This window comes from Panthera onca, chromosome F1, assembly GCF_046562875.1.
Source record: "Panthera onca isolate mPanOnc1 chromosome F1, mPanOnc1 haplotype 2, whole genome shotgun sequence".
NCBI classification, from domain to species: Eukaryota; Metazoa; Chordata; class Mammalia; order Carnivora; family Felidae; genus Panthera; species Panthera onca.
In genome coordinates, this window is record NC_138355.1 from 29494897 (window position 1) to 29517798 (window position 22902).

Consider the following 22902-nt stretch of genomic DNA (forward strand, 5'->3'; position numbering starts at 1 on the left):
GAAGATGGGCTAGACCCCGGTATACCCAAGCCAAGGGTGCCTGGCCAGCACTGCCCCGCCCGGAGGAGCATGGTCCCCAAGTAAGCCTTTCTGTGTATTATTTCTCCACTCTAAGAACACAGAGGGAATTTGCCCGACTCCTCCTGTTTTCTTCATAAATCTGGGAAGGGATGTGGCTTTGCCATCACAGAAATCAGTAGGGAACGGGCTGCATTCTGACCAGAGCAGTGTGCTGAGGTTGGGGGGGGGGGGGGGGGGGGGGAGGGGTGGTGCACCGCCATAGAGTCCACACGGAGGTTCCTAGGTAGGAGTGGAGGGAAGGAAAAGAGGCACAAAAAGACTCCAACCCTGTGTTTATCCATTCCTTCTTCACTCTGGGCTTTGGAGAGCAAACGAGGAAGAGAGGTGGTGAGAGGGGCCAAGAGCAGAGCAGAGGAGGAAGAGGGGGCGGTGGGGTAGGAGCAGGCTAGGGAGCAGTCCTCAGAGACGGAAAGCAGGAGCTGCACTGAAAACAGCAGCGTCTAAAGGTCAGACAGACCGGCTGCTTGGCCCAGGGCGATGCGCTTCATTCTGCGCGCCTCCGCTTTCTCACCTGAACATTACATGTGAAATTATGTGAGATGATGTTTCTAAAGGTCTTGTTTATCGCAGTGCCTGGAATACTGTAGAGTGTGTGTGTGTGTGTGTGTGTGTGTGTGTGTGTGTGTGTGTGTGTGTTGTGCGCGTGCACGCGCTCACACTTCAACGCTTCAGCACCGAGTATTTCCTTTTCTACAAGTGTCTTCATCCATCCCTTCGCATCCAAAAGAAAAACCCCCTTGACTCATCTGCAGCTACTCATCCAGGTTAAGTTCTTGAATGGAGGTGAGGAAGATGGTAGCGCTGGACTGGAACCAGAACCCTCAGGGTTCTCACTCTGCTGCGGTGTCCTCACCTGTGATATGCTGGGTGGTCACGAGGCTGCCTCAGCTGGTTCCAGCGGCACAGCATTCTGTGAAGCTTCCAAGTCAGAGACGGTGGATGCAGTACACAAAAGTGACCACTCGGAGGCATCGTAAAACAGGAAAAATAATCTCAAGAAAAAGGGAGTGTGACAAATTGTGCATCTGACACTAGAGGGCGCTGTTTGTCCCATTTTGTTCAAAAGGGTGACTCAGGAAGGGTGCAGAATTGGTTCGGATCTTGACAGTCCGGAGGTTGAACAGTCTCCTTTTGAAGATACTGAGGCATGGCCCAAGCCAGGAGAGTAGAGGTTGCCGAGTTTAGGGTGGTGGAGGGGAGATTAGCTCACCTGCTCCCTAAAACAGGGACCTAACTCTGATGGTGGTGGAAAAGGAGGCACAGACACCAAATGGACCCCAGGGGGTATATCAGGACTGAGAGCAGGGCTGCAGAGTCACAGACTCTTCTCCCTTGCCTCCTCCTTCCTGGCATGGCCTGGAAGGGTACAGCCAGGACAGCAGAGAAACATTTGACCCCACTAAACCTTGGCTCCTGGAACCATGCTCTGGAGAAGGAGAAAGGATTCTGCTTTCGTTTAGGGCAAGCGATGGCTTCGCCAAAGGAGCAGAGAGGTAATGCTTTCATTTACTTTGAGAAGTGATCGTCACCAGGCACTGAGTGAGGGGCTGGGCACCTGCACAGGAACCCCACTGCGCATGCTTACCACCCTGCATATCCCCATAGCCTATTCCCTACAAGAAGCATTTATAGAACTGTAGAGGGAAAAAAATGTGGGAAAAGGAAAGTCACTAGAGACCAGACCTAGAAAGAGACCTTTATTTTCAAATCCCTGGAGGACAAAAAAAAAAAAAAAATTAACAATGTGTGTTGACATTTCCTCAAAAGGCCCATCTTAAATCTCTAAGGAGTCACCCAAATTGTGTCAGTTCCCAGGAGGAGCCCAGTTCTCTGGATTCTCAGTGACTTCCTATTCTGCTCAGAATTCCAAAAAGGCAGGGCATATGCTACAGGGCCCTACTTGGTTTGTGGTTTTCAAACGTGTTGTTGACTAGTGATAGCACAGTGTGTTGAAGTCTCGTGATTTTTGTATTCCATTGGCATATGTTCTGGTTTCTGCAAGTCTGTTATACTATAACCCTATAAGCCTGAAATGCCTCGTCTTTGAGCAAGGGGGTGAAATCCAGCAGGGTTACAGACTCAGGCATCCTCAGGGCCAAGCCAGTCCTCTAATGAGTGAATCAACCCTATCTAAGGCAGTGCAGAGGGGTGGGGACTGCAGTGACCTCAAGAATTCCCACCCCTCCTAAGAGTATACAAATAAATTGTATTAAAATTACCAGATCAGTCAACAAGGCATTTCTATTTAACTGAACAAATTCTGCCCATGCACCTTTCTGGCAATGACATTTCTATAGACACTAGCATTCAAGGAAACCAAATGATGCCTGCTTTTACCAGCAAGTGGCAGCATGTGGAATGATGTCCCCACTCAATCAAACTAGATCTGCATGACATTAGCTGCCTTTCAAGAGCTCAGAAAAAAACTGACCCACTGGCTTTTTTTTTTTAATTTAAATTTTACATAGTTAACATACAGCGCAATATTGGTTTCAGGATATTTCAGTGATTCATCACTTACATGTAACACCCAGTGCTCATCACAAGTGCGCTCCTTAATACCCATCACTCTTCTAGCCCGTCTCCCATCCACTTCCCTCCATCAGCTTTCAGTGTGTTCTCTATCATTAAGAGTCTCTTGTGGTTCGTTTCCCTCTCTTCTCTCCCTCCCCTTCCCATATGTTCATCTGTTTTGTTTCTTAAATTCCACATATGAGTGAAATCATATGGTATTTGTCTTTCTCTGATTGACTTACTTCACTTAGTATAATACATTCTAGCTCCATCCATACTGTTGCAAATGGCAAGATTTCATTCTTTTTGATGGCTGAGTAATATTCCTTTCTATATATTTATATACCACATCTTCTGTATCCGTTTATCAGTCAGTGGACATTTGGGCTCTCTCATAGTTTGGCTATTGTTGATAATGTTGCTATAAACATTGGGTGCATGCACCCTTTGAATCTATATTTTCATGTCCTTTGGGTAAATACCTAATACTACAATTGCTGGATCATAGGGTAGTTCTATTTTTAGTTTTTTTGAGGAACCTCCATACTGTTCTCCAGAGTGGCTGACCAATTTGCATTCCACCAACAGTGCAAGAGGATTCCCCTTTCTCCGCATCCTCACCAGCATCTGCTGTTGCCTGAGTTGTTAATGTTTGCCATTCTAACAGGTGTGAGGTGGTATCTCATCATGGTTTTGATTTGTATTTCCCTGATGGTGAGTGATGCTGAGCATCTTTTCATGTGTCTGTTAGCCATCTGGATGTCTTCTTTGGAAAAATGTCTATTCATGTCTTTTACCCATTTCTGAACTGAGTTTTTTTGTTTGTTTTTTGGGTGTTGAGTTTGATAAGTTCTTTATAGATTTAGGATACTAACCCTTTATCAGATATGTCATTTGTGAATATCTTCTCCCATTCTGTAGGCTGATGTTTAGTTTTGTTGATTGTTTTCTTCACTGTGCAGAAGCTTTTTATTTTGATGAAGTCACAATAGTTATGTTTGCTTTTGTTTCCCTTGCCTTTGGCAATATGTTTAGTAAGAAGCTGCTCCAGCTGAAGTCAAACAGGTTCCTGCCTATGTTTTCCTCTAAGGATTTGATGGTTTCCAGTCTCACATTCAGGTCCTTCATCCATTTTGAATTTATTTTTGTGTATGGTGTAAGAAAGTGGTCCATGTTCATTCTTCTGCATGTCGCTGTCCAGTTTTCCCAGCACCATTTGTTGAAGAGACAATCTTCCCATTGAATATTCTTTCCTGCTTTGTTTAAGATTAGTTGACCATATAGTTATGGGTCCGTCTCTGGGTTTTGTATTCTGTCCCATTAATCTATGTGTCTGTTTTTGTGCCAGTATCATACTATCTTGATGGCTACAGCTTTGTTAATACAGCTTGAATTCCAGAATTGTGATGCCTCCAGTTTTGTTTTTCTTCTTCAGGATTGCTTTGGCTACTTGGGGTCTTTTGTGGTTCCATACAAATTTTAGGATTGTTTGTTCTAGCTCTGCAAAAAAATGCTGGTGGTATTTTGATAGGGATTGTGTTAATGTGCAAATTGCTTGGGGTAGTATAGACATTTTAACAATGTTTGTTCTTCCAATCCATGAGCATGAAATGCTTTTCCATTTCTTTGTGTCCTTTTCAATTTCTTTCCTAAGTTTTCTATAGTTTTCAGAGTACAGATCTTTTACCTCTTTAGTTAGGTTTATTCCTAGGTATCTTTTTGTTCTTGGTACAGTTGTAAATGGGATCGATTCCTTAGTTTCTTTTTCTGCTGCTTTATTATTGGTGTATGGAAATGCAACCAATTTCTGCATGTTTTTATATCCTGCAACCTTGCTGAATTCATATATCACTTCTAGCAGTTTGTTGGTGCCTTTTGGGTTTTCTCCATAGAGTATCATATCATCTGTGAAGGGTGAGAATTTGATTTCCTCCTTGCCAATTTGGATGCCTTTTATTTCTTTGTGCTGTCTGATCGCTAAGGCTAACACTTCCAGTACGATGTTAAATAGTAATGGTGAGAGTGGACATCCTTGTCTTGTTCCTGACCATAGGGGAAAGGCTTTCATTTTTTCCCCATTGAAGATGATATTAGCTATGGGTCTTTCATATATTGGCCCACTGGCTTTTAAAATTCAATGGCCTGAGGCATGCCTGGGTGGCTCAGTCGGTTAAGCTCAGGTCGTGATCTCACAGTTTGTGAGTTCAAGCCCTGCATGCATCAGGCTCTGTGCTGACAGCTCAGAGCCTGGAGCCTGCTTCAGATTCTGTGCCCCCCTCTCTGCCCCACCCCCATCGCACTCTGTCTCTCTCTCTTTCAAAAATAAACATTAAAAATTTTTTTTAATTCAATGGGAAAGCTTCAAGGTTAGCACACTTGTTTCCTGACAGAATTTGTCTGCAATGCTGGGTGTGGTGTGAAAGCTGGTGAGAATGTGGTTGGACATTTGAGTTTTCATCCCACCTGGTCAGCAGGGTAGCAGCAGGGAGAAGCGGATGGGACTTACAAGGCTGGTTCCTCAGAGCCTGTCACTCACTGTAGCCTGCTGACCTTGCAATCAGAAGAACAGTTTGTGTAAAGCACCAGCAGTCACCCAGCCCTCAGGACCCTAGTTTCCTCATCTGTAAATGAGGCAGCTGGACTAGATGATGATGGTGGTAGTGGTGGTGATAATAATAATAACAATAATGGCTGATATGCATGGACTCTGTGCTATGTGTTGGGCACTGTGCATTTCCTCATTTCATGACCTGAGGGGGTCCACTGATGTACACAGCTGACCGCAACCCTGACTGCAGCCTCTGGTGCCCTGCTGTAGATAGCATGTGACGGACACCTAAGATGAGGAACCAGACATTGGGGGATCGGGGGGCCAACCAAACCCTGGACTAAGTACTCTATATATGCTCATTGCAGTTCAGAAAGGTGACTGTCCTCAACCACAATCCAGCAAATAGACAAAGATGATGTTGAATATTGAGGTTCAGAAAGGTTGAATCTTTTTCCCAAGGTGGAATAACACACGGCTCAGTAATGATCAGCGGTGAGAAGGGAGACAGTGCCCCAACAACCCGCAACCTAACCAACCTGGGTTTCCACACCCCATGAAGCTTCACACCCCAGGGGCTGACCTGGTCTAGACCTAGAGCCCCTGATGTCCTGAGCTCCCTAGACTAGACTTGACAGTATGTCTGGGTGCTGGCAGGGGCTAGTGAGCATCCAGATCATAATTATTACCACACCAACCATTCCTTGGGCATTCATTCATTCATGCACTCACAAATATTCACTGAGAGCCTAGATGTCAGGCACTGCTCCCAGCACTGAGGCTATGGAGTGGACAGGGTTGTGTGTCATTTCCACTCTTCTTGGGGGGAGGCAGCAGCACAGGGTGATGTGACCTAGAGTTTCCAGATGTCTATTTTAGACAGTTTGGTGAAGACTAACATCACTGAGGAGGTATCACTTAAGTTGAGGTCTAAATGACAAGAATGAGCCAACCTTATAAAGATCTGGAGAAAGAACATTCCAGGCAGAAGGACGAGGCAGAGACATAGCAGGCAGGGGTCTGGCCTGAAAGTGGGCAGGAGTGTAGGGAGCAAGGGAGCGAATTGTAGGGCTGAGGTTGGGAGTCACCCAAGGAAGGCTAGGTGCAAAGAGAAGTTACATCACAAAAGCATGATTCAATTTACATCTTTTTTAAATGCCCCTGTCTGTTGTACGAACAGACACATTCCTGGTTACAGAAAAACAAAGCCATAAGGAGAGAGGCCAATTAGGAGACCACTGCACTGGTCTAAGTGACAGTGGCTTGGAAGAGATTGGTAGCACTGGGGACTTGGCAGCAGAAGTGTTCAGACTTGGAATATGTTCGGGAGATGTGTTGACAAGGCTTGCCAACTGATTGGAAGTGGAAGAAAAGGGAAAGAGAGTAATAAAAGACAATGGGAATCTTTGGCTTGAGCAACCGGGTAGATGTGGTGCTGCCTACTGAGATGGGAGGAGTCTGGGTTGGGTCAGGAGAGGATCTAGAGTTTTCCTTTAGCCCTGCTAAGCTTTAGATTATGGTAGACCACCGTGTGGAGATGCCAGCCTCGCATTTGGCTACAAGAGTCTGGGGTTCTTGGGAAATCCACATTCGGGAGTCATCTGCAGATGTGTGGGCCTGATTGAGGTCAGAGACTGTGTAGGCAGAGTAGAGTCCCTGAGTAACAGTGGGGCTCATCAACGTCTTGAGGACCCACACCAGCATATGTGACCTAGTAAACATGGTCCAAATTCACAACAGGCCTACAAGGTGAGTATTATTATTCATCTTTGCTCTAAAAGTGCAGACAGGTTACACCTTGCCCCAGGTCCCATAGTTTACAAGCAGCATGGCAAGAATTAACGCTAAATAGTATGACTGGGTTCCTGTCACTTGCTTACCACTATATAATCACTGCAGGTGGATACTAATATGGGCATAAGGCCTCAGTGGAACAAGATACACAATGAAGTCAGAAAGCCTGGAGTGAAACCTCAGTAGCTATGTGATACTGGACAACAAAGATAACCTCACTGAGCCTGAGTTTTCGGGTGTATAAAATCATGAGTTGGTTTTTTTTTTTCATTCTGCAAATACCTGTTAAGTGTCTCTTGCATGCCGGACACTATACCAAGGGATGGAGACCCATGGGGAGCAGACAGACTGCTCTGCTATACAGTGTAGTGGGGGATACAGACATGTAAATAGGCAATTAGAATGTAGTGTGATAAGTACTATGATTATGGAAATACTGCTTCCCTCTTTTTAGAGTATGTTGTACCAACCTACGCAGACTTGAAAGTTACACATAATTTTCTTTCTTCCAAATCCATATGCAATAATAGTCCCATATGAAATGTTTCTACTCTTTATAATAGTACCTATGATTTTCATTAGAATAAATAATACATGCAAAGCACCCAGCCCATAGCCAGTGCTCAATAAATGGTGACAGTCTTTATTAAGACACGGTTTTTTGGACTAGCACCACCTCTGACTTTTGGGCTCATTTTTCTCCTTTGTAAATTACGAATAATAATAGCTAGTCCACAGGGTCCTTGTGAGAGAAAGATGAGATACATGAAAATATTTGGCAAGCTGGGGAGAAATTCTATTAAAGTATGAGTAAAACATGTTTTCATGGCCAGTCACTAAAGCTACAAAACTCAGTCCATGAGGAATAGTGTTACCCAAGAGGTCCTTGTAGCCCATACAGTGGGCCTGAGGAAACCTTTTAACAGGTTCTTTGGGAAATAGCATTCTGCACAAGAAATTCTGCTTCATCTGAATCACCTATACTCTGTCCACAGAAAAACAAAGACCCTTTACTTGAGGGCTCCTCCTATCCTCTTAATTCATTCCCCTACCACATTGGGCTCACCCAGCCAAAGGCAAAAAAAGCTGGAAACCTCCCAGGCTGGTTTCTAGTCTGCTTCGTGCATCACTAGAGTCCTGAGTCAGTGCCAAGGAGGCAGGATTTGTAAGGCTGGCATGTGTGCCATGGGCTGTCAGCTGTGTGGGCGGTGGACAGGGCCATGGGAGGGGCTGGAGCTGAGGGAGGTACAGGAAGCTGGCGGGGCCACCGACAGAGAATCCTTCCTGACTTCCTACTGCAGCAAATCCATTTCTTAAGGACCAGGCTGCCCCTGTCCTAGTGCCAGGAAGATCCTGACAATAGAATATAAGTCAGGAGAAGCCAGGAGGCAGGAGGCAGGAGGGAGCAGAAGACTCCACCTCTCCAAGGTGCACTAAGTAGACACAGGGTCCTGAGCAGCCTTGAAGGAAGGCAGAGAACAGACTCCCCACTTCCTCTGCTGATTATTTAACTGGAGGGCCTTGGGCGGTCAGCAACCTGCACAACCACACTCCTCTTTCCCTGGAAGCTAGCTGACTGGAATGGGTATCAATTCCCCTCAGTGCATTTACTTCATCATTCCTTCAACTGATACTTATTGTGAGCCAACTACATACAAGGTACTGTCCTATACTCTGAAGATAAGACCAAGTCCCTCCTTTTAAGAAGCTTACACTTCAGGAGCAGCTGGGTGGCTCAGTGGGTTGAGCGTCCAACTTCACCTCAGGTCATGGTCTCACTGTTCGTGAGTTCGAGCCCCACATCGGGCTCTGTGCTGACAGCTCGGAGCCTGCAGCCTGCTTTGGATTCTGTGTCTCCCTCTCTCTCTGCCCCTCCCCTGCTTGTACTCTGTCTCTCTGTCTCTCTGTCTCTCTCTCAAAAATAAATAAATGTTAAAAAAAAAATTTTAAAAAAAGCTTACACTTCAGTGGAGGGAGACAGACATATATAGAAAGAGAGAGAGAGTCTTTACGTGCCTGTGTGTGTGCGTGTGTGAGTAGCAACAAGGGCTGCAATGGGGAAAAAGCAAAATAAAGAGAGAAAGAGAGTGACAACGGAGGAATGCTATGCTACATAGGGTGATCAGGAAGGTCTCTCTGAGCAAAGACCTAAATGAAGTGAATGAGAGTCATGAAAGTCTATGGGGAAAGAGCTTTCCAGGTGGAGGGAAAGCAAAATTCCCTGAGGTGGGAATGGTCTGAACATATTCAAGGAATGGCATGGGGCCAGTGTAGGTGAGCAGAATGAATGGGAAGAGATTAAGGGATGCAGCCAACAATGCCTGTGTGTGTTTAGGGACGTGGGAGAGAGGTCCAAGTGGTAGAGGAGAGAGATCATGTAGAGCCTTAAAGACCGTGCTAAGGACTTTGTTCTGCGGGACATGGGGAGCCAGCCACTAGAGGGTTTCAACAGAGGACTAGTGTGATAAATTCTGAAGACTCTCTGATGGAAACTCCACGTACTGTCTTTCCAATTCCTCTGCAAATCTTAAGGAAAAAAAGGCAAAGAAGAATCCTTAGCTCCAGTGGGGGAAAGAGACTCTACCAGGGATGCATGGAGACAGGGAGGCTGGTTAGTTAAGAATGGCTGTAGCAACCCTCTTACACAAGTTACTCAAACTCTGTGCCTCAACTGCATATATGGGGATAATAATAGTACCAGTCTCATCCAACTGTTAGAAGGATTAAAGGAATTAAAGTATTAAGAAAAATCGCTTCTCGGCCTTTTGGCTAAGATCAAGTGTAAAGTATTAAGAATAGTGCTGAGTATCTAGGAAGTACTGTATAAGTGTCTACATAATAAAAATAAAAATAAAAATAAAAGGTGATTTGGACCAGGGAGATAGTAGCAGAAATGGTAAAATGTGATCTGATACATTTCGAAGGGAAAACTGATGGGGACTGGCAAGAATAGGGAGTCAGTGTGAGAGAAATCAAGATGACTCCAATGCTTCTGGCTCCAGCAACAGAAAGAATGAATGTAGGGGTGCCTGGGTGGCTCAGTTGATCAAGCATCCAACTTCAGCTCAGGTCATGATCCCGCAGTTCTTGGGTTCAAGCCCTGCGTTGGGCTCTCTGCTGACAGCTCGGAGCCTGGAGCCTGCTTTGGGTTCTGTGTCTCCCTCTCTCTCTGCCTTTCCCCTATGCGTGCTCTCTTTCGCTCTCAAAAATAAATAAATAAATATTAAAAACTTAAAAAAGAAAGAAAGAATGAATCAGATTCCATTTTCTGAGAAAGAAAAGACTAGAAGAGAAGAAGATTTGGAGAAAAATCTTTTGCTGTTGGACAGGTTTTGCTTGAGTTGCCTATGGATGTACAAGTAAAGGTGCTGATTAAGTGAGTAGCATGTAAAATCCAGGGAAGAGGTCTTGACCAAAGATACAAATTTGAGAGTCAGCAGTCTGTGATGGTCACTAGAGGTCCAGGCCAGGGTGAGGTCACCAGGAAGTAAGGGTTGGTGAGAAGAAAACAGGTAGAGGACTGAGCCCCAGTTCCCCGGTGTTTAGGGATTGGAAAAAGGAAGAGGAAACCAGCAAAAGAGGTAGAGGGAAGACTGTCAAGGTAGGAAGAAAACCTAGAGTGGGGTCCTAAAGGCCATGTGAGAAAAGAGTTCCAAGAAAGACAGTGTGATAGTGGACAGATGGTACTGCTGCTGCCACCAGATCAAAGAAGATGGACACAGAGACATGCCAACTGTACTCAGCAACGTGGAGGATGGTGTGAGTATGCCAGAGCTGTGGGCTTGACTGGGACAAAGGCCTGACTGCAAGGGGCTCTAGAGGGAACTGCAAAAGGGCTCATCATGCTCTACATCTAGACCTCCGCATGGAGCATCCAGAGTAGATAGTCACAGAAACAGGAGGAAAGGCCTGTAACAGGGGTCCAGGTGCAGGTGGTCAATGTGGTCAAAGAGCTCCTCCAAGCCTCTTTGACTGCTGCTCTTTTCCCAATGAAGTAGGAAGGCAGTTGCAGTTATGAGCTAGAAATGGGCTGGCAGGAGACGTTGGGGTCTGAGCACGAAGGGGTAAGTATGTGAAATAATCTCTAAAAGAGTGTGAGGGTAAAATGGAAAGGGGAAAAGTAGCAGGATTTCTGGGCAAGATCAAGGGCCGACTTGTGGTAGGGGGGTCAAGAATTTACATGAATTTATAGCAAGCCCTGTAGAGATTTCTACAGCTTTCTACAGCAAGCTCTACTACCCAAGGGCAGGGGAGGAATAGGTGGCAAGTGGGATTTAAGCAGAGGTGGAGTCTTGCCAGACCAGTATAGTGGAGCAACAGAGGGGCAAAGAAGTTGAGGGTGAAAACAAGGATGATGAAGCATGAAGTAGACTAGAGCCGTTTGGGAGGCATCCAGCATCCTTGCCCTTGGCTGATGACTGGCTCTGTATGAGAAGCTGGCAGGAGAAAGGGTTGAGAGGGTAGGAGGAGACTTCAAGGGCAACATCACCATTTTGCTCAGAAAGTATTTTTTGGTTCTTACAATGGGATTTAATGTGATTATTTTATTTTATTTTATTTTATTTATTTTTTTTTTATGAGAAGTAAGGATATGATTGAGAAGGGGAGCAGCAAAAACGTAATACAATCGATCTCTTGTGGATGCCAGCAAGGTTAAAGAACCTTAGGAATCAAGCATTAGAGGGAGTGAACTGGACATAAAAGAGGTGGTGGCCAGACAACAGGATGGTTGAAACTGAGATTAGGGAGCCATGCCCGTTACAAGGTCCAGGCAGGCCATGCAAGTGAGGTCTTGGCAGCAAACATGGAGGGAAAATCATCAGGGAAAAGAGATTAAGGATCCAAGAGGCCAGGGTCCCACAGAGATCATTTAAGTGGATACAAAAATCACCAAGACTGATGACAAGAGAGGAGATGGGAGACAGGTGGTAAACCGAGAGCTAAAATCTTTCTGGAATGAAGGGGAGTGACCTGGGAGTCTGTAGATGGCTTCAAGAAAGAGTAGCAGGTGCTATTGTATGATGACATGAGCTCCAGAGCTGGCATTTTAGGACAGGCGTGAGGAATAATGGTCTGGAAGCAATAATAGGGAGGAAGGAGCCACCTACCCCACCTCCAGGCTCAAGAGTATGAGGAAGTGTGGGAGGAAAGGCAACCACCACATGAGGCAGCTGCTCATCAAGCCATGTTCTTGCGGGGGGAGAGGCAGGTACCAGTTAGAACAAGGAGGTAACGGGAATGTCCAGAGAAGGTGGGAGAATGTAGAAGAATTTTCTGATGATGGAATGAGTTCCAGACAATGTAATATTAGGGTCTGGGGAGCTGGTAAGGAGCAGGAAGTGGGTCAGATTAAGGCATGGAGAGCCATATGAGGATGGAGTTTGGATGGTAAGGAAAAAAGGCATGATGATATTAACCATGGAGGCCTACATATGGGCTGCAGCGATGAGGCTGTGAGTGTTGCAGGGCAGAGAGTCGGGTAACATCACCATCTCCATCATCTCTCACTTTCTCCTCAACCCATTCCACCTGGACCCTGGGCCCATAACCCTACTGAAACTGCTCCCACTAAGGTCACCTCCATATTGCTGAAAGCAGTAATCCCTTCTCAATCCTCATTTTATTTGCCCTTTCAGCAACCTCCTACACAGATGATGACTCCTTCCTTCTGAACACATGCCTCTCTTCACTTCCTTGTCCCTTTACTCTCTGGCTTCCCTCCTATTTCCCTGACCCCTCCTTCTCAATTCCTCCACAGCCACACTCAGGAAGGTTGACATGCCCCCAGGCCATTGATGTGTCTGCCCTGTTTCACTTCCTTATGCACCTGTCCAGGTGAAAGCAGTCTCCCAACCATCCCCACCACTACTCCAAGTAGTTGGCTGCTACTAGACCTTGATATCCCCCAACTAGCAAAAGTTTAACTTTAAGAAAGACATAAGAGTTACTCATGCATTGCTAGTCATGGTGAAGCTAGTTTTTCAGTGAGTATTATAGACATTCTTGAGTTAGGCCATATGACAGGCACTGAGTGACATGAAAAATGTTAAGAGTCTCTGCCCTCGAATCGTTCAGACCCTCTTAGGAAAACAAGACAGAGGTACAGAAAAATATAATACTTCTGAATATGAAGAAATACCAACTATCAGAGCTGCACAGTATTTCCACAGTCTACTTTCTCCTCCTCATTTTTCAAAGCCATGAGGTAACTGACTTGACATCATACCACTAGTTTGGTCACCCTGGGAATTAGACCCAAGTCTCTTAACCCCCAAGTCGGTGCTCTTGTGGCATCTCAATTGGTGGTTGAGATAGAAGTTAAATACTGTGGGAACTGGAAGGAAAGGTCCTGTGCCATTGTGGAAAGCATGAATTCGAGAACCAGACTGCCAGGGTTCAAATCATGAATCAATAGCAAATCACAGTAACAACATAGTTATTATTGGAGTGACTTTGGGAAAGTCGCCTAACTTTTCTGTGCCTCACTGGTTAAACATGGATAATAACTGTACCTATCTCACAGTAATGGTGAGGATTAACATAAATTAATATAGGTGCTTAGGATGTTGCCTGGCTCTTAGAGCTATGTAGGGTTTTAAAGACCAGCAGTACTTGGAGGTGAACAACAGGAGAGAAGTTGAATGCTGGATGCCCGACTCCTATCTAAATCCTAGGAGCCTGGCACATATCAGGGCTCACTGAATGAATGAATGAATGAATGAATGAGCCAATAAATATTTTAACATCCATACGAAAAGACATCCAGAGATCAGCTAATCTACACCCCTTGGCACCACCTAGAATGTCCACTGAAACCAGTTAGATAAAGCCTACCATGACCATCACCATCAAAACACATTGATTATTTGCCTTTTTGCACCTGATGACATTTAACAACTCAACAGTCTAAGGAAGAGGAGCTAAAGACATACAAACCACAAGACATGCAAACGTGCAAAATATACACTGGCATCCAAAGGACAAAACAAAGTCCCTAGGTGGGGTGTAAACCTGGAGCACCAATTGAGAATCAAATGAAATCCTATCTCCCTTTAATGTAGGATTCCTTGGAATGAAGCCTAAGTTTCCAACAGGTATGAACTGGGTTAAAGGCAGTCTAAGAACATAAATCCTTTTGCTCTCCCCAAAATGATCAGTGATAAAGTCACAGAGGCCACAATCTCTTCCACCACTGAAGACGTGCCCCAAAATGTAATCATTCACCCAAAGCTGACCTTAGAAAGAGCAGGGTTGGCTACATTCCAGAAGGAAAGGTGACGGATGATTCATTCATGCTTTGGTGGCTTCTCCCGGCTTTATACAGCTCCTCTTTTCAGGGAAGCTCAGAGTGTGACACAGACCCCAGCTCTTTCTCCAGATCTCAGTAAACAGGTATGCTTTAGAGGGCAGGCGTGACTGCCCCCATCTGACGGCTGTAGACCTCAGTGACGGTGAATGCAGCCTACAGCTGGTTAGTGAGATTGTGGCTGACCCCAGGGACCTCTCTCCCTGGGTCAAATCCCTCTTGAGCGGCAGCAGAGACAAAGGCACCTGCCTCCCTGGGCCCACCCTTTCCCACTGGACGCCCCGGCAGGGCCACGCGCACCCCATCCTCCCCGCCGCCGCACTGGGCCAGCCCCCGTGCCCCCGCCACCCGCGCCCACCTTCCCGTACTCACTCCCACTCCTTGCGCCGGGCCTGCGGGGTGCTCTGCATCTTGTGCGCCTCGTGGGCCTTGATGATGTCGCGCTGCTCGATGAGCCCCCCGCGCCGCCGCTTCATCACCTCGGGGCTCACCGGGAGGAACGGGCTGGAGCCAGCTTCCAGGGCCGCGCCGCCCTCCCAGCCGGGGCCCTCGCCCTCCTGCACCGGGAAGAAGTTGTCGAAGCCCGCGGCGACGGCACGCGGGGAGGCGGGCAGCATGCCCACCTCGTCCGAGGCGTCGGCCTCGAGCAGGGCGCACTGCTGGGGCCGCCATGCCTCCTCCTCAGGCAGGGCTAGGACGTGGCGGTGGCGGCGGCCCAAGGCCCAGGGCTCAGGGTTCCCGCCTGCGGCGGGGCAGGGGGCGGGCTCGGGCAGCCTGCGGCCTGGGCTCGGTCCACGCATCTCCGGCACCATCCCAGAACATTGCTCTGCGCAGGGGAGGCGGGAGAGACAGAAGGGAGACGGGATGGGCGGGGAGGGGGGGGGAGGGAGAGGCGGGCAAGAGGGAAATAGAGAAGAGAAAGAGGTTAATGAAGTCGTCCTTCACAGCAAGGCTTTGGGCTGACTCGGTGCTATGGCCCAGGCCTGGTCCAGAAACTGGCACACAGTAGGAACTCTGTAAATGATCACTGAACTCAGAAGAATCCACTGTGGACCAGGCTGGGTGCCAGGTGCTGAGTTACCCAGAGTTAAACAAAGTACACTTGATTTTTGCCCCAAGAACTTCACAGGCTAGTGTAGAAGACGGAAGTTACAGCAACAGTCATGTGCAATAGTGATGAATGTCTCAGGGTACTGCTACAAGGAGAGAATACCAAAGGCTGTCCTCGCCCCAACTTCAGACAAGCTAGCTGGCTGTTCTCTCCCATTTGTAGTGAAAGAATCTCTCTAACCCTTTCCCTAGTGTCCCACGTCCTCTGGGGAAACCCCACCCACCACCTGCTGCCCTGATTCTAACACTCTCTCCCCAGGACAAGACACAGGCAACCTAGCGTTGAGAACTGGATCCCATGTACAGGTTCCTTCCTCCTTTCCTAATGCACATCCACCGCAGGATCTGGGGAGCAGGTGTAGAATCAGATGCCTCTGCTAGCATCTTTGAGCCTCCTTTCCCTTTTCCATGCCAAGGAGGATGTGGCCAGATTTGCCTCTGAAAGATGTACTCATTCAGTCCACACCGACAGGGTTTACCATGTGCCAGGCACTGTGCCAGGGACTGGGCACACTAACATGAGCTGGATTTAGTCCATATCCTCCTCGTGGGAGAAACGGGAAGAACATCGATTTTGACCACACAACATGATGTGCTCTGATTGAGGCAGGCCTGATTGCTGTAGGAGCTCACAGTAGGGACACGGAAACCCACTTGGAGGTGGCCGGAAGGGCTATGTGGAGGAAATGGCCCTCATTCTGCATTTAAACAGAGCTTGCCAGGTGAGAAATGGGACCAGATTACAGACAAAAGGAAGAGCATGTGCAAAGAGGATTCAGGGAACTCAAGGATGGAGAGCTCCCTTGATAAGTCTGAGGTCTGGGGGACAGACCTTCTGATACAAGAGGACCTTTTTGAGATATCTTCTTACTATCTCCTTCCCAGCCAAGAGCCCAACACCTGAATTCTTGGCCTCCTCCCCACCCACATTCCAAGCCACACCACTAGTGACCACAAGTGACACACACACACACACACACACGCCCCTTGGCACTAAGCAGTGCCACATGCTCTACATGCTCAGAAAAGGCCTGGTATCCAGATCACTCAACCGTGCTTAGTGTGCACTGGGGACTGTGCTAGGCCCCCTAGGGAGGCATCTTTCCAGAATGCTACCCTCCAGAACCCCCACCACCTCCCCTGGTCTGAACTGAAAGTCTCAAAAATAGCGAATACTAAAGTGGAATCTTTGTGGTGTAGCCATACCATGTTGTCAGTGAGGACGCTGATGTGCAGAGAGATAGAGACTTGCCCCAGGTCACATCACCACTCAAAGTCAGAGCTGGGAGAGAGCTCAGGTTTCAAGTCCTGGCTCATAGTTTTTCCCACTATATTGACCACACTGCTCTACCACATGAAACAGAATAAATAGATGCCTCTCCCAGCCACCCCCACATCACACTAAAGTAGCAGGTAGACAAGAAGAAGCCAGGATGATCTTCCTGCCTGTGTGATAAAGCCTGATGTGAACACTGAATAGACCTGACTTCCCTGGAGAGAGGACCTTACGATATCCTCCTCTTCTGTCCCTGCCAGTATCTCTAGCACCTGGCCTGCTCTTCCCAGCCCTGCCAGCACCATACCCCAAGGCTTCGGTGATGCTGGGCTGGAGGTTCTGGGAACGTGCTGGTCAGTGCTAGATACTCGGCCACCAAGTCCGGGTCAAAGGAGCAAAAGGAAAGGAAGGTAAGGGTCCAGGATAAGCTCGGTAGGGAAGAGAAATGACGGGAAAAATACATTTCAGAACTGCAAACAGTTGGGTGGGTCCCTAGAAAGAGTGATTCATGTTCTTCACATTGTCATTCTGTCTCAACTCTGCTTGATGGATTTTAAATTTATCCTTCATTCCTACGATGTTTAAATGTCTCTCCCTCACCACACACATGCACGCACCCCTCCCTGGGGTGCTCCCACTCCCTCTGCCAGGCTTCAGCACTACCAGAAACTCAAGCAACCTCCGGTTCTGCCACCAGGAGCCTCCTCTCCCTCATGGTCCTACATGGCTGAGATTCCTGGGCCACCCTCCCAGCTCTCGCCAGGCCACCGGGACCTGGCTCCTGGCATCTGCTTCCTGGCCCACCCCACCCTCTCTGTCTCCTTACTGGATTTCCCTTTCCCAGACACTTTGCCAATCTGAATCACATCTTTGCCAAAATTACAGCAGCAATAATATGCACTGCAGAGCTCCACTTCAACGGAATCAATTTTACGAATATCAAAACATGAAATTATCTCATCTTTCCTTTAAGAATTCCTGTTAAACAACCCTTCTATTATTGATATAAATGTTCATCAAGGGAATCTGTCACCCCCACTGCCTGACAAGCCGGCCAGTCTCCTGCTCTGGCTATCATCAAACTGAGAAAACATTTATTATCTCAGGCAATTTAGGTGAGTTGGAGTCTACATATTCCAGGGAAGGATATTCGAGTGTACTCTATACTTAGTCTTCCCCCCACCCAGCCCCAAAGTTCTGGCATCCCTGGACTTCCTCAAGTCTTATCTTTCTATATCCAGAACCTAGTATTGAGTTCAACACATAGTAGGCTGTTGTGGTGGCCATTAGAACTGTTTGCCAAATATTCTGGTCATCCTCCATCCTGGGCACATAGTAGCATGCACTTCCTGGCCCCTGTGGTTGAGTGGGGTCACGTGACCACTTTGGCCAATGAGTTGCGAGTAGAGTGATGTATTTCACTTCAAGGCTAAGCATTTAAATACAGTGTGAGATCTCTAGATCTAGAGGGGCTGGCAGACTGTTTCTATAAAGACCAGATAATAAATAGTTTACATATTGCAGGCCATGTAATTTTTGTTCAACTACTCAAACTCTGTTCTTATAGCATGAACACAGATAATATGTAAACAAATGTGTGTGACTGTATTCTCATAGAACTTTATTTATAAACTTTTGTAAACTTTGCTCTTTCAACTGCATCTCTTGGACTCCATCATTGTTACTCAGTCTATGTCCATGGGGGCAGGTTCTACAGCAGCGGGCAAAAAGAGGAAATGGAGACCCATAAAACAGAATCACGGGTGGACATACTAAATGAGAAGCTTCCTGAGGGCAAAGTTGGTGTCCTGTGGCCCCCAGCCCCAGCCCCTAATGGAAAGAAAACAGGACTTGCTGTTCTGAGATACTAGCCCAAGAATAAGCTAATGAAATCTCCAAGGGCACCCATCTCATTCCTCTAACCCTTGCTTTCTATCCACCTCTCTTCTTTTTCTTTTTTTTTTTTTCTTTATTTATTTTGAGAGAATGTACCTGTGCATTCAAGTGAGCAAGGGAGGGGCAGAAAGAGAGGGAGAGACAGAATCCCAATCAGGCCTTGGGACTGATGTGGGGCTTGGTCCCATGAACCATGATTACGTGACCCAGCGGAAATCAAGAGCTGGACTCTCAACTGACCAAGCCACCCAGGCGCCCCTCTTCTTATTCTTTATTGCTTTGTTTGGCTAATGGGCAGAGGATAGAATTTTTTTGATTTGTTTATTTTGAGAGAGAGAGAAGGAAAGAGAGAGAAGCATAGAGAGAGGGAGACAGAGAATCCCAAGCAGGCTCTGCACTAACCATGGGGCTCAAACCCACAAACCATGACTTCACGACCTAAGCCAAAATCAAGAGTCAGATGCCTAAGAGCCACCCAGGCACTCTAGGGATGGGATTTTTAATTACAGCGGTCCTAAGGAGGAAAAATGACATGTCTGAAACCCAGTAGCCCCATTAAAAACTGTTCCCTTGCTTGTCAGTCCACACAGAGTAGCAGGGTAAGGGATCTCCTTCCCACCCCCACCCCAAGCATGTAGCACTGCCAAAGCCACTTGAGCCACTCCTGCCTGCCTCCAAAATCTTCACTCCTCTCTGCCTTCCAGTGTTGGAGTCGAGATATTCCTCCACGGAGAAATATTACATCATTTGCACCATCCTTCCCTTTATACAGTATCAGTTTTAATTTTTATTTGTCTACTTTTGATTACTTCAGAAATAATGGCCTATGCATCCCATTGGCTTGTCCATGCCTCCCAGGCCCAGCAGGGGAGTCTACCACATTGAGGACATGCATCCTTCTCTCATTGGGTTCATGTCCATCCCACTCCCACCCCTCCACTGCTCACTTTCTCATTTCTCCAGAACATGTGCATCCTCAAGCCACCTTCTGAAAAATAGATACACCAGTAAGTCAACAAAGCCTATGCTCTTGTGAATGTACTGTCTTCATACCCTGAAAGTCTTGAGTCCTACAATGAGGAGGAAGTCTCCACTGCAAACACCACCTAGCACAGGCTGGGAGACAGTGGGCAGAAATAAGACTGATGGTACTAAAAGGTGAGTGGTGGCCCTGAAGCTCTCCTGGCTTTGTTCCTTCTGTCTGCCCTGCACAAGAAGAGGGCAGAAGGATCCCATTCCCTAACTATTAGAAGTGAAAAATCACAAGGAGGAAACATTTTTTAAAAATGCGACACTACACGATTGAGATGCCACGTTGAGTTCCTCTCTAAAAACGATTCTCTAGAGATGAGAACCGATAGGGTTCATGGGTTTTCTGTAAAGCAAAAGGGAAGGCAGAGACTGACCCTATTCATCATCCTCACCCACCTGTTCAGAGAGGAGACATTCCTGGTGCAGAAATATTCATCCAGGGATTTTTCTTTTCTGAGTCAGCTTGCTACCCAACCACAAGGGAGGAACAAAAGCTATATGTTATTTTCATTCACTGTGACCTCCCAAGACTGTGGTGCTCAAGCTTTAGTGTACCCCAGAATCATCTTCACTGCTGGTTTTTAAATGCAGATTCCTGGGACCTCCCTCCAGAGATTCTCATGCAATAGTTCTTTGGTGCACTCAGGAATCTGTAGTTTCAATAAACATCTCCTCTATTAATCATGTCTTAAGAAACACTGTCCTAAAAGCACTAAGTAGTTATGAGAGGTTGTGCTAAGTTGGTAAGAGGTGTTGTCCTGGATGAATTAGGATATTAAATGCCCCTGGGACAGTGTCCCTCTCACCCATCTTCAGTCTATATCTACATATCCAGGAGTTCCTTGACCCACCCCCACTCCCTGCAAAACTCTATCCTTGCCTAGACTGGCATCGGTTTTGCCCATCCCACATTCTTCTCCATATGTCTATGTTGTTATGGTGACTGTTCAAGGACGGGCTAATGTCCAACTGCAATTTGACAGGCTGGTTCATCTTGAATGTAAACCAAGACCAAGGAAAACACTCTGCTTCAAATATGGAATGATCACTAAGTCTGCCAGAGTCCCTATGGAGGAGTCAAAAGAGCCCATGATCTGGTGTCAGAATCTCAGGGTTCAGGGTACAGTTCTTCCACTTGCTAGTCAAGTAACCTTTGGCAACTCTCTTCTCTTCTGTAGGTCAGTTTCTTCCATGAGGATAATAATATAATCTGTCCTACAGAAGTCTGTGGTGGGAATCAAATGAGATAGCATCTGGGAAAGAACCTGGAGACTGTGAGTTTACTTACATGCCAAGTAAGAAGAGGAGAAAACTAGTACTAATAAGCACTAGCAATCTCCATTACACTATAATATCTGTATTGTGATATAACCCCAAAAGTAACACAAAGCCATATATTCCACATATTCCAGATAGTCTCTGGAAACAAATATATCAAATACACTGAATATTGGCCAATTTAGTGGGGTATTAATTAACTGCTGGAAATTAGCAACATCATAATATATACAGACACAGGTAAACAGATATATTTTATGTAAAAGGAGAAACCCTAAACACTGTGACAAATGATCGATTCACCAAAGGATCTTGATGATTTGGAAAACAAGACCTCAAAAATGTATACTGTGGGTGAGTCCTAATAAATTACAGAGCAAGCTCACATCATAGACATATCTATCTCTACAGTCATTTGATTAATGGCACGCCTTCCCACACTGGCCTTTTAGCTACATGAAGGCAGAAACCACACTTGCTTTATTCAGCACTGTACCCCTAGCACCTAGCCCTTATAGGCATTCAGTAAATAGTTATAAAAGGAAGGAATGCATGGGAAAGAGAGGGCAGGGACAGGAAGCAGAGAGAAAAGACACTATGCAGTCTCCCATACTACAATTTTGCTACGTGGCACATTAGTCCTCTTTAAGAGTTACCTTCTGCAAAAAACCTTACAACTACACTGAGTGGATAGAAGTGGTTTTAAGGGGCTTTTACCTGCAACTTTCCAATTTGCTTAAATATTCATCTTTACTATTCTGCTTTAGAAGCTGCTTCAAACCTCCACAGGATCTGCCCGACTTAAAGAGGGAAGGAAAACTCTTTAATAAGGAAAGGGAACTTAATACATGATGTGCAGAAATCATCAGAAAAAGACAACAGATTCATTCAACAAATATTTATTGAGCACCTACTATGTACTGGGAACTGAGAAAGGCACTGGAAACTCTTTATGATATCACAACAGGAGTCCAGGAGGAAACACAAGAGGTTAGACCTAGCAGAATTAAAAAAAAATGTTTTAGCACAGTTACTTTTTAATATAAAGTAAGAATTACTTCTGCAAGACTATCTTGAGATTCCTTGAGCATTTGTGACTTTTCTGGAATTTATTACTTCTCTTAGTCCTTCTATTTCCCTAAAGCACACAGATAAAACAGACAGACAGATAGACAAAGACAAAACAAGTCCTTTTTCTGAGGACCTGAAAGGGAGTAGAAAACAAAGAACAGGATACCACTCCTCAGATAGTGTCTGGAAAAAACACCCACCAGGAGTCAGTAATGGTTACAGCGGGAGAAAAACAAGTATTTCCACCCCACTGGACTTGCGGAAACAGAGTCAAGGTCCACAACTGCCTGACCTGGGACAAAGAAGGCCTGGTGGGCAAACATCTAAGAGACCACAGGTCTCTGAAAGGTATCTGTCCAAACCACTGCAGCATCAGGCTCAGACAACTCAATCCACAATGCTGCAGAAACTTCTCCACTAGCCTCATTTCCATCAAAACACTTCTCAAGTATCAGTCTCAGGAGCACCAGGAGTCTTCAACTAGAGCCTGATAATATCCTTCCCACCTATGCAGACCCAGATTACTTGAATTGATTTCCTAAGAAGCCCTCTTTTAAATAAGAGTAAGTTACTGCCGTGGTAAAGTTATGGGTGGGAGATAGCAGCGTTGGTGCAGCCAGATAGAATCTCTTCTCTGATCAGAGTCCCAATACCAGTGCGTGCTTGCAAAGACACCAGCTCAGCAGCAGTCCCTCACTCTTCAGCTGGAAGCAGGGAACTCTGTTTGTACTGGGAGAGCCAGTCTGAAATGCCACATAGAGAAACAAGTGCAAAGCTCTGAGCCCGGCATTCAAGGTCTCCATAGTGTGGCCTCAGGAAGAAGGAAAAGCCTATACCCCTAAGGGCTTTGCATGTTAGCCAGGCATGAGCCCCTATGGTGGTGGCTGTCCATTCCAGATCCTAAGCTCTGCCGCATCTGTCTGCTGGGGCTGGCTCCTCCTAGGGGTCAAGTCCAGATGTCAGACCTGTGTCAGAGCCCAGCCTCTGTCCAGCCAC

General features: G+C 46.4%; 1 protein-coding gene across 8 annotated transcripts in view; it reads right to left on the reverse strand.

Annotated features, from left to right (window-relative positions):
* Window positions 1-22902, reverse strand: part of CACNA1E (calcium voltage-gated channel subunit alpha1 E) — a 496397-nt gene that overhangs the window by 374733 nt on the left and 98762 nt on the right. For all 8 annotated transcript variants that reach the window (XM_081791869.1, XM_081791872.1, XM_078440843.2 and 5 more), the window contains exon 2: window positions 14616-15069. In XM_081791869.1, the coding sequence (XP_081647995.1) occupies window positions 14616-15055 (440 nt within the window). In that variant the 5' untranslated portion in view covers window positions 15056-15069. The remainder of the gene's footprint in view (window positions 1-14615; window positions 15070-22902) is intronic.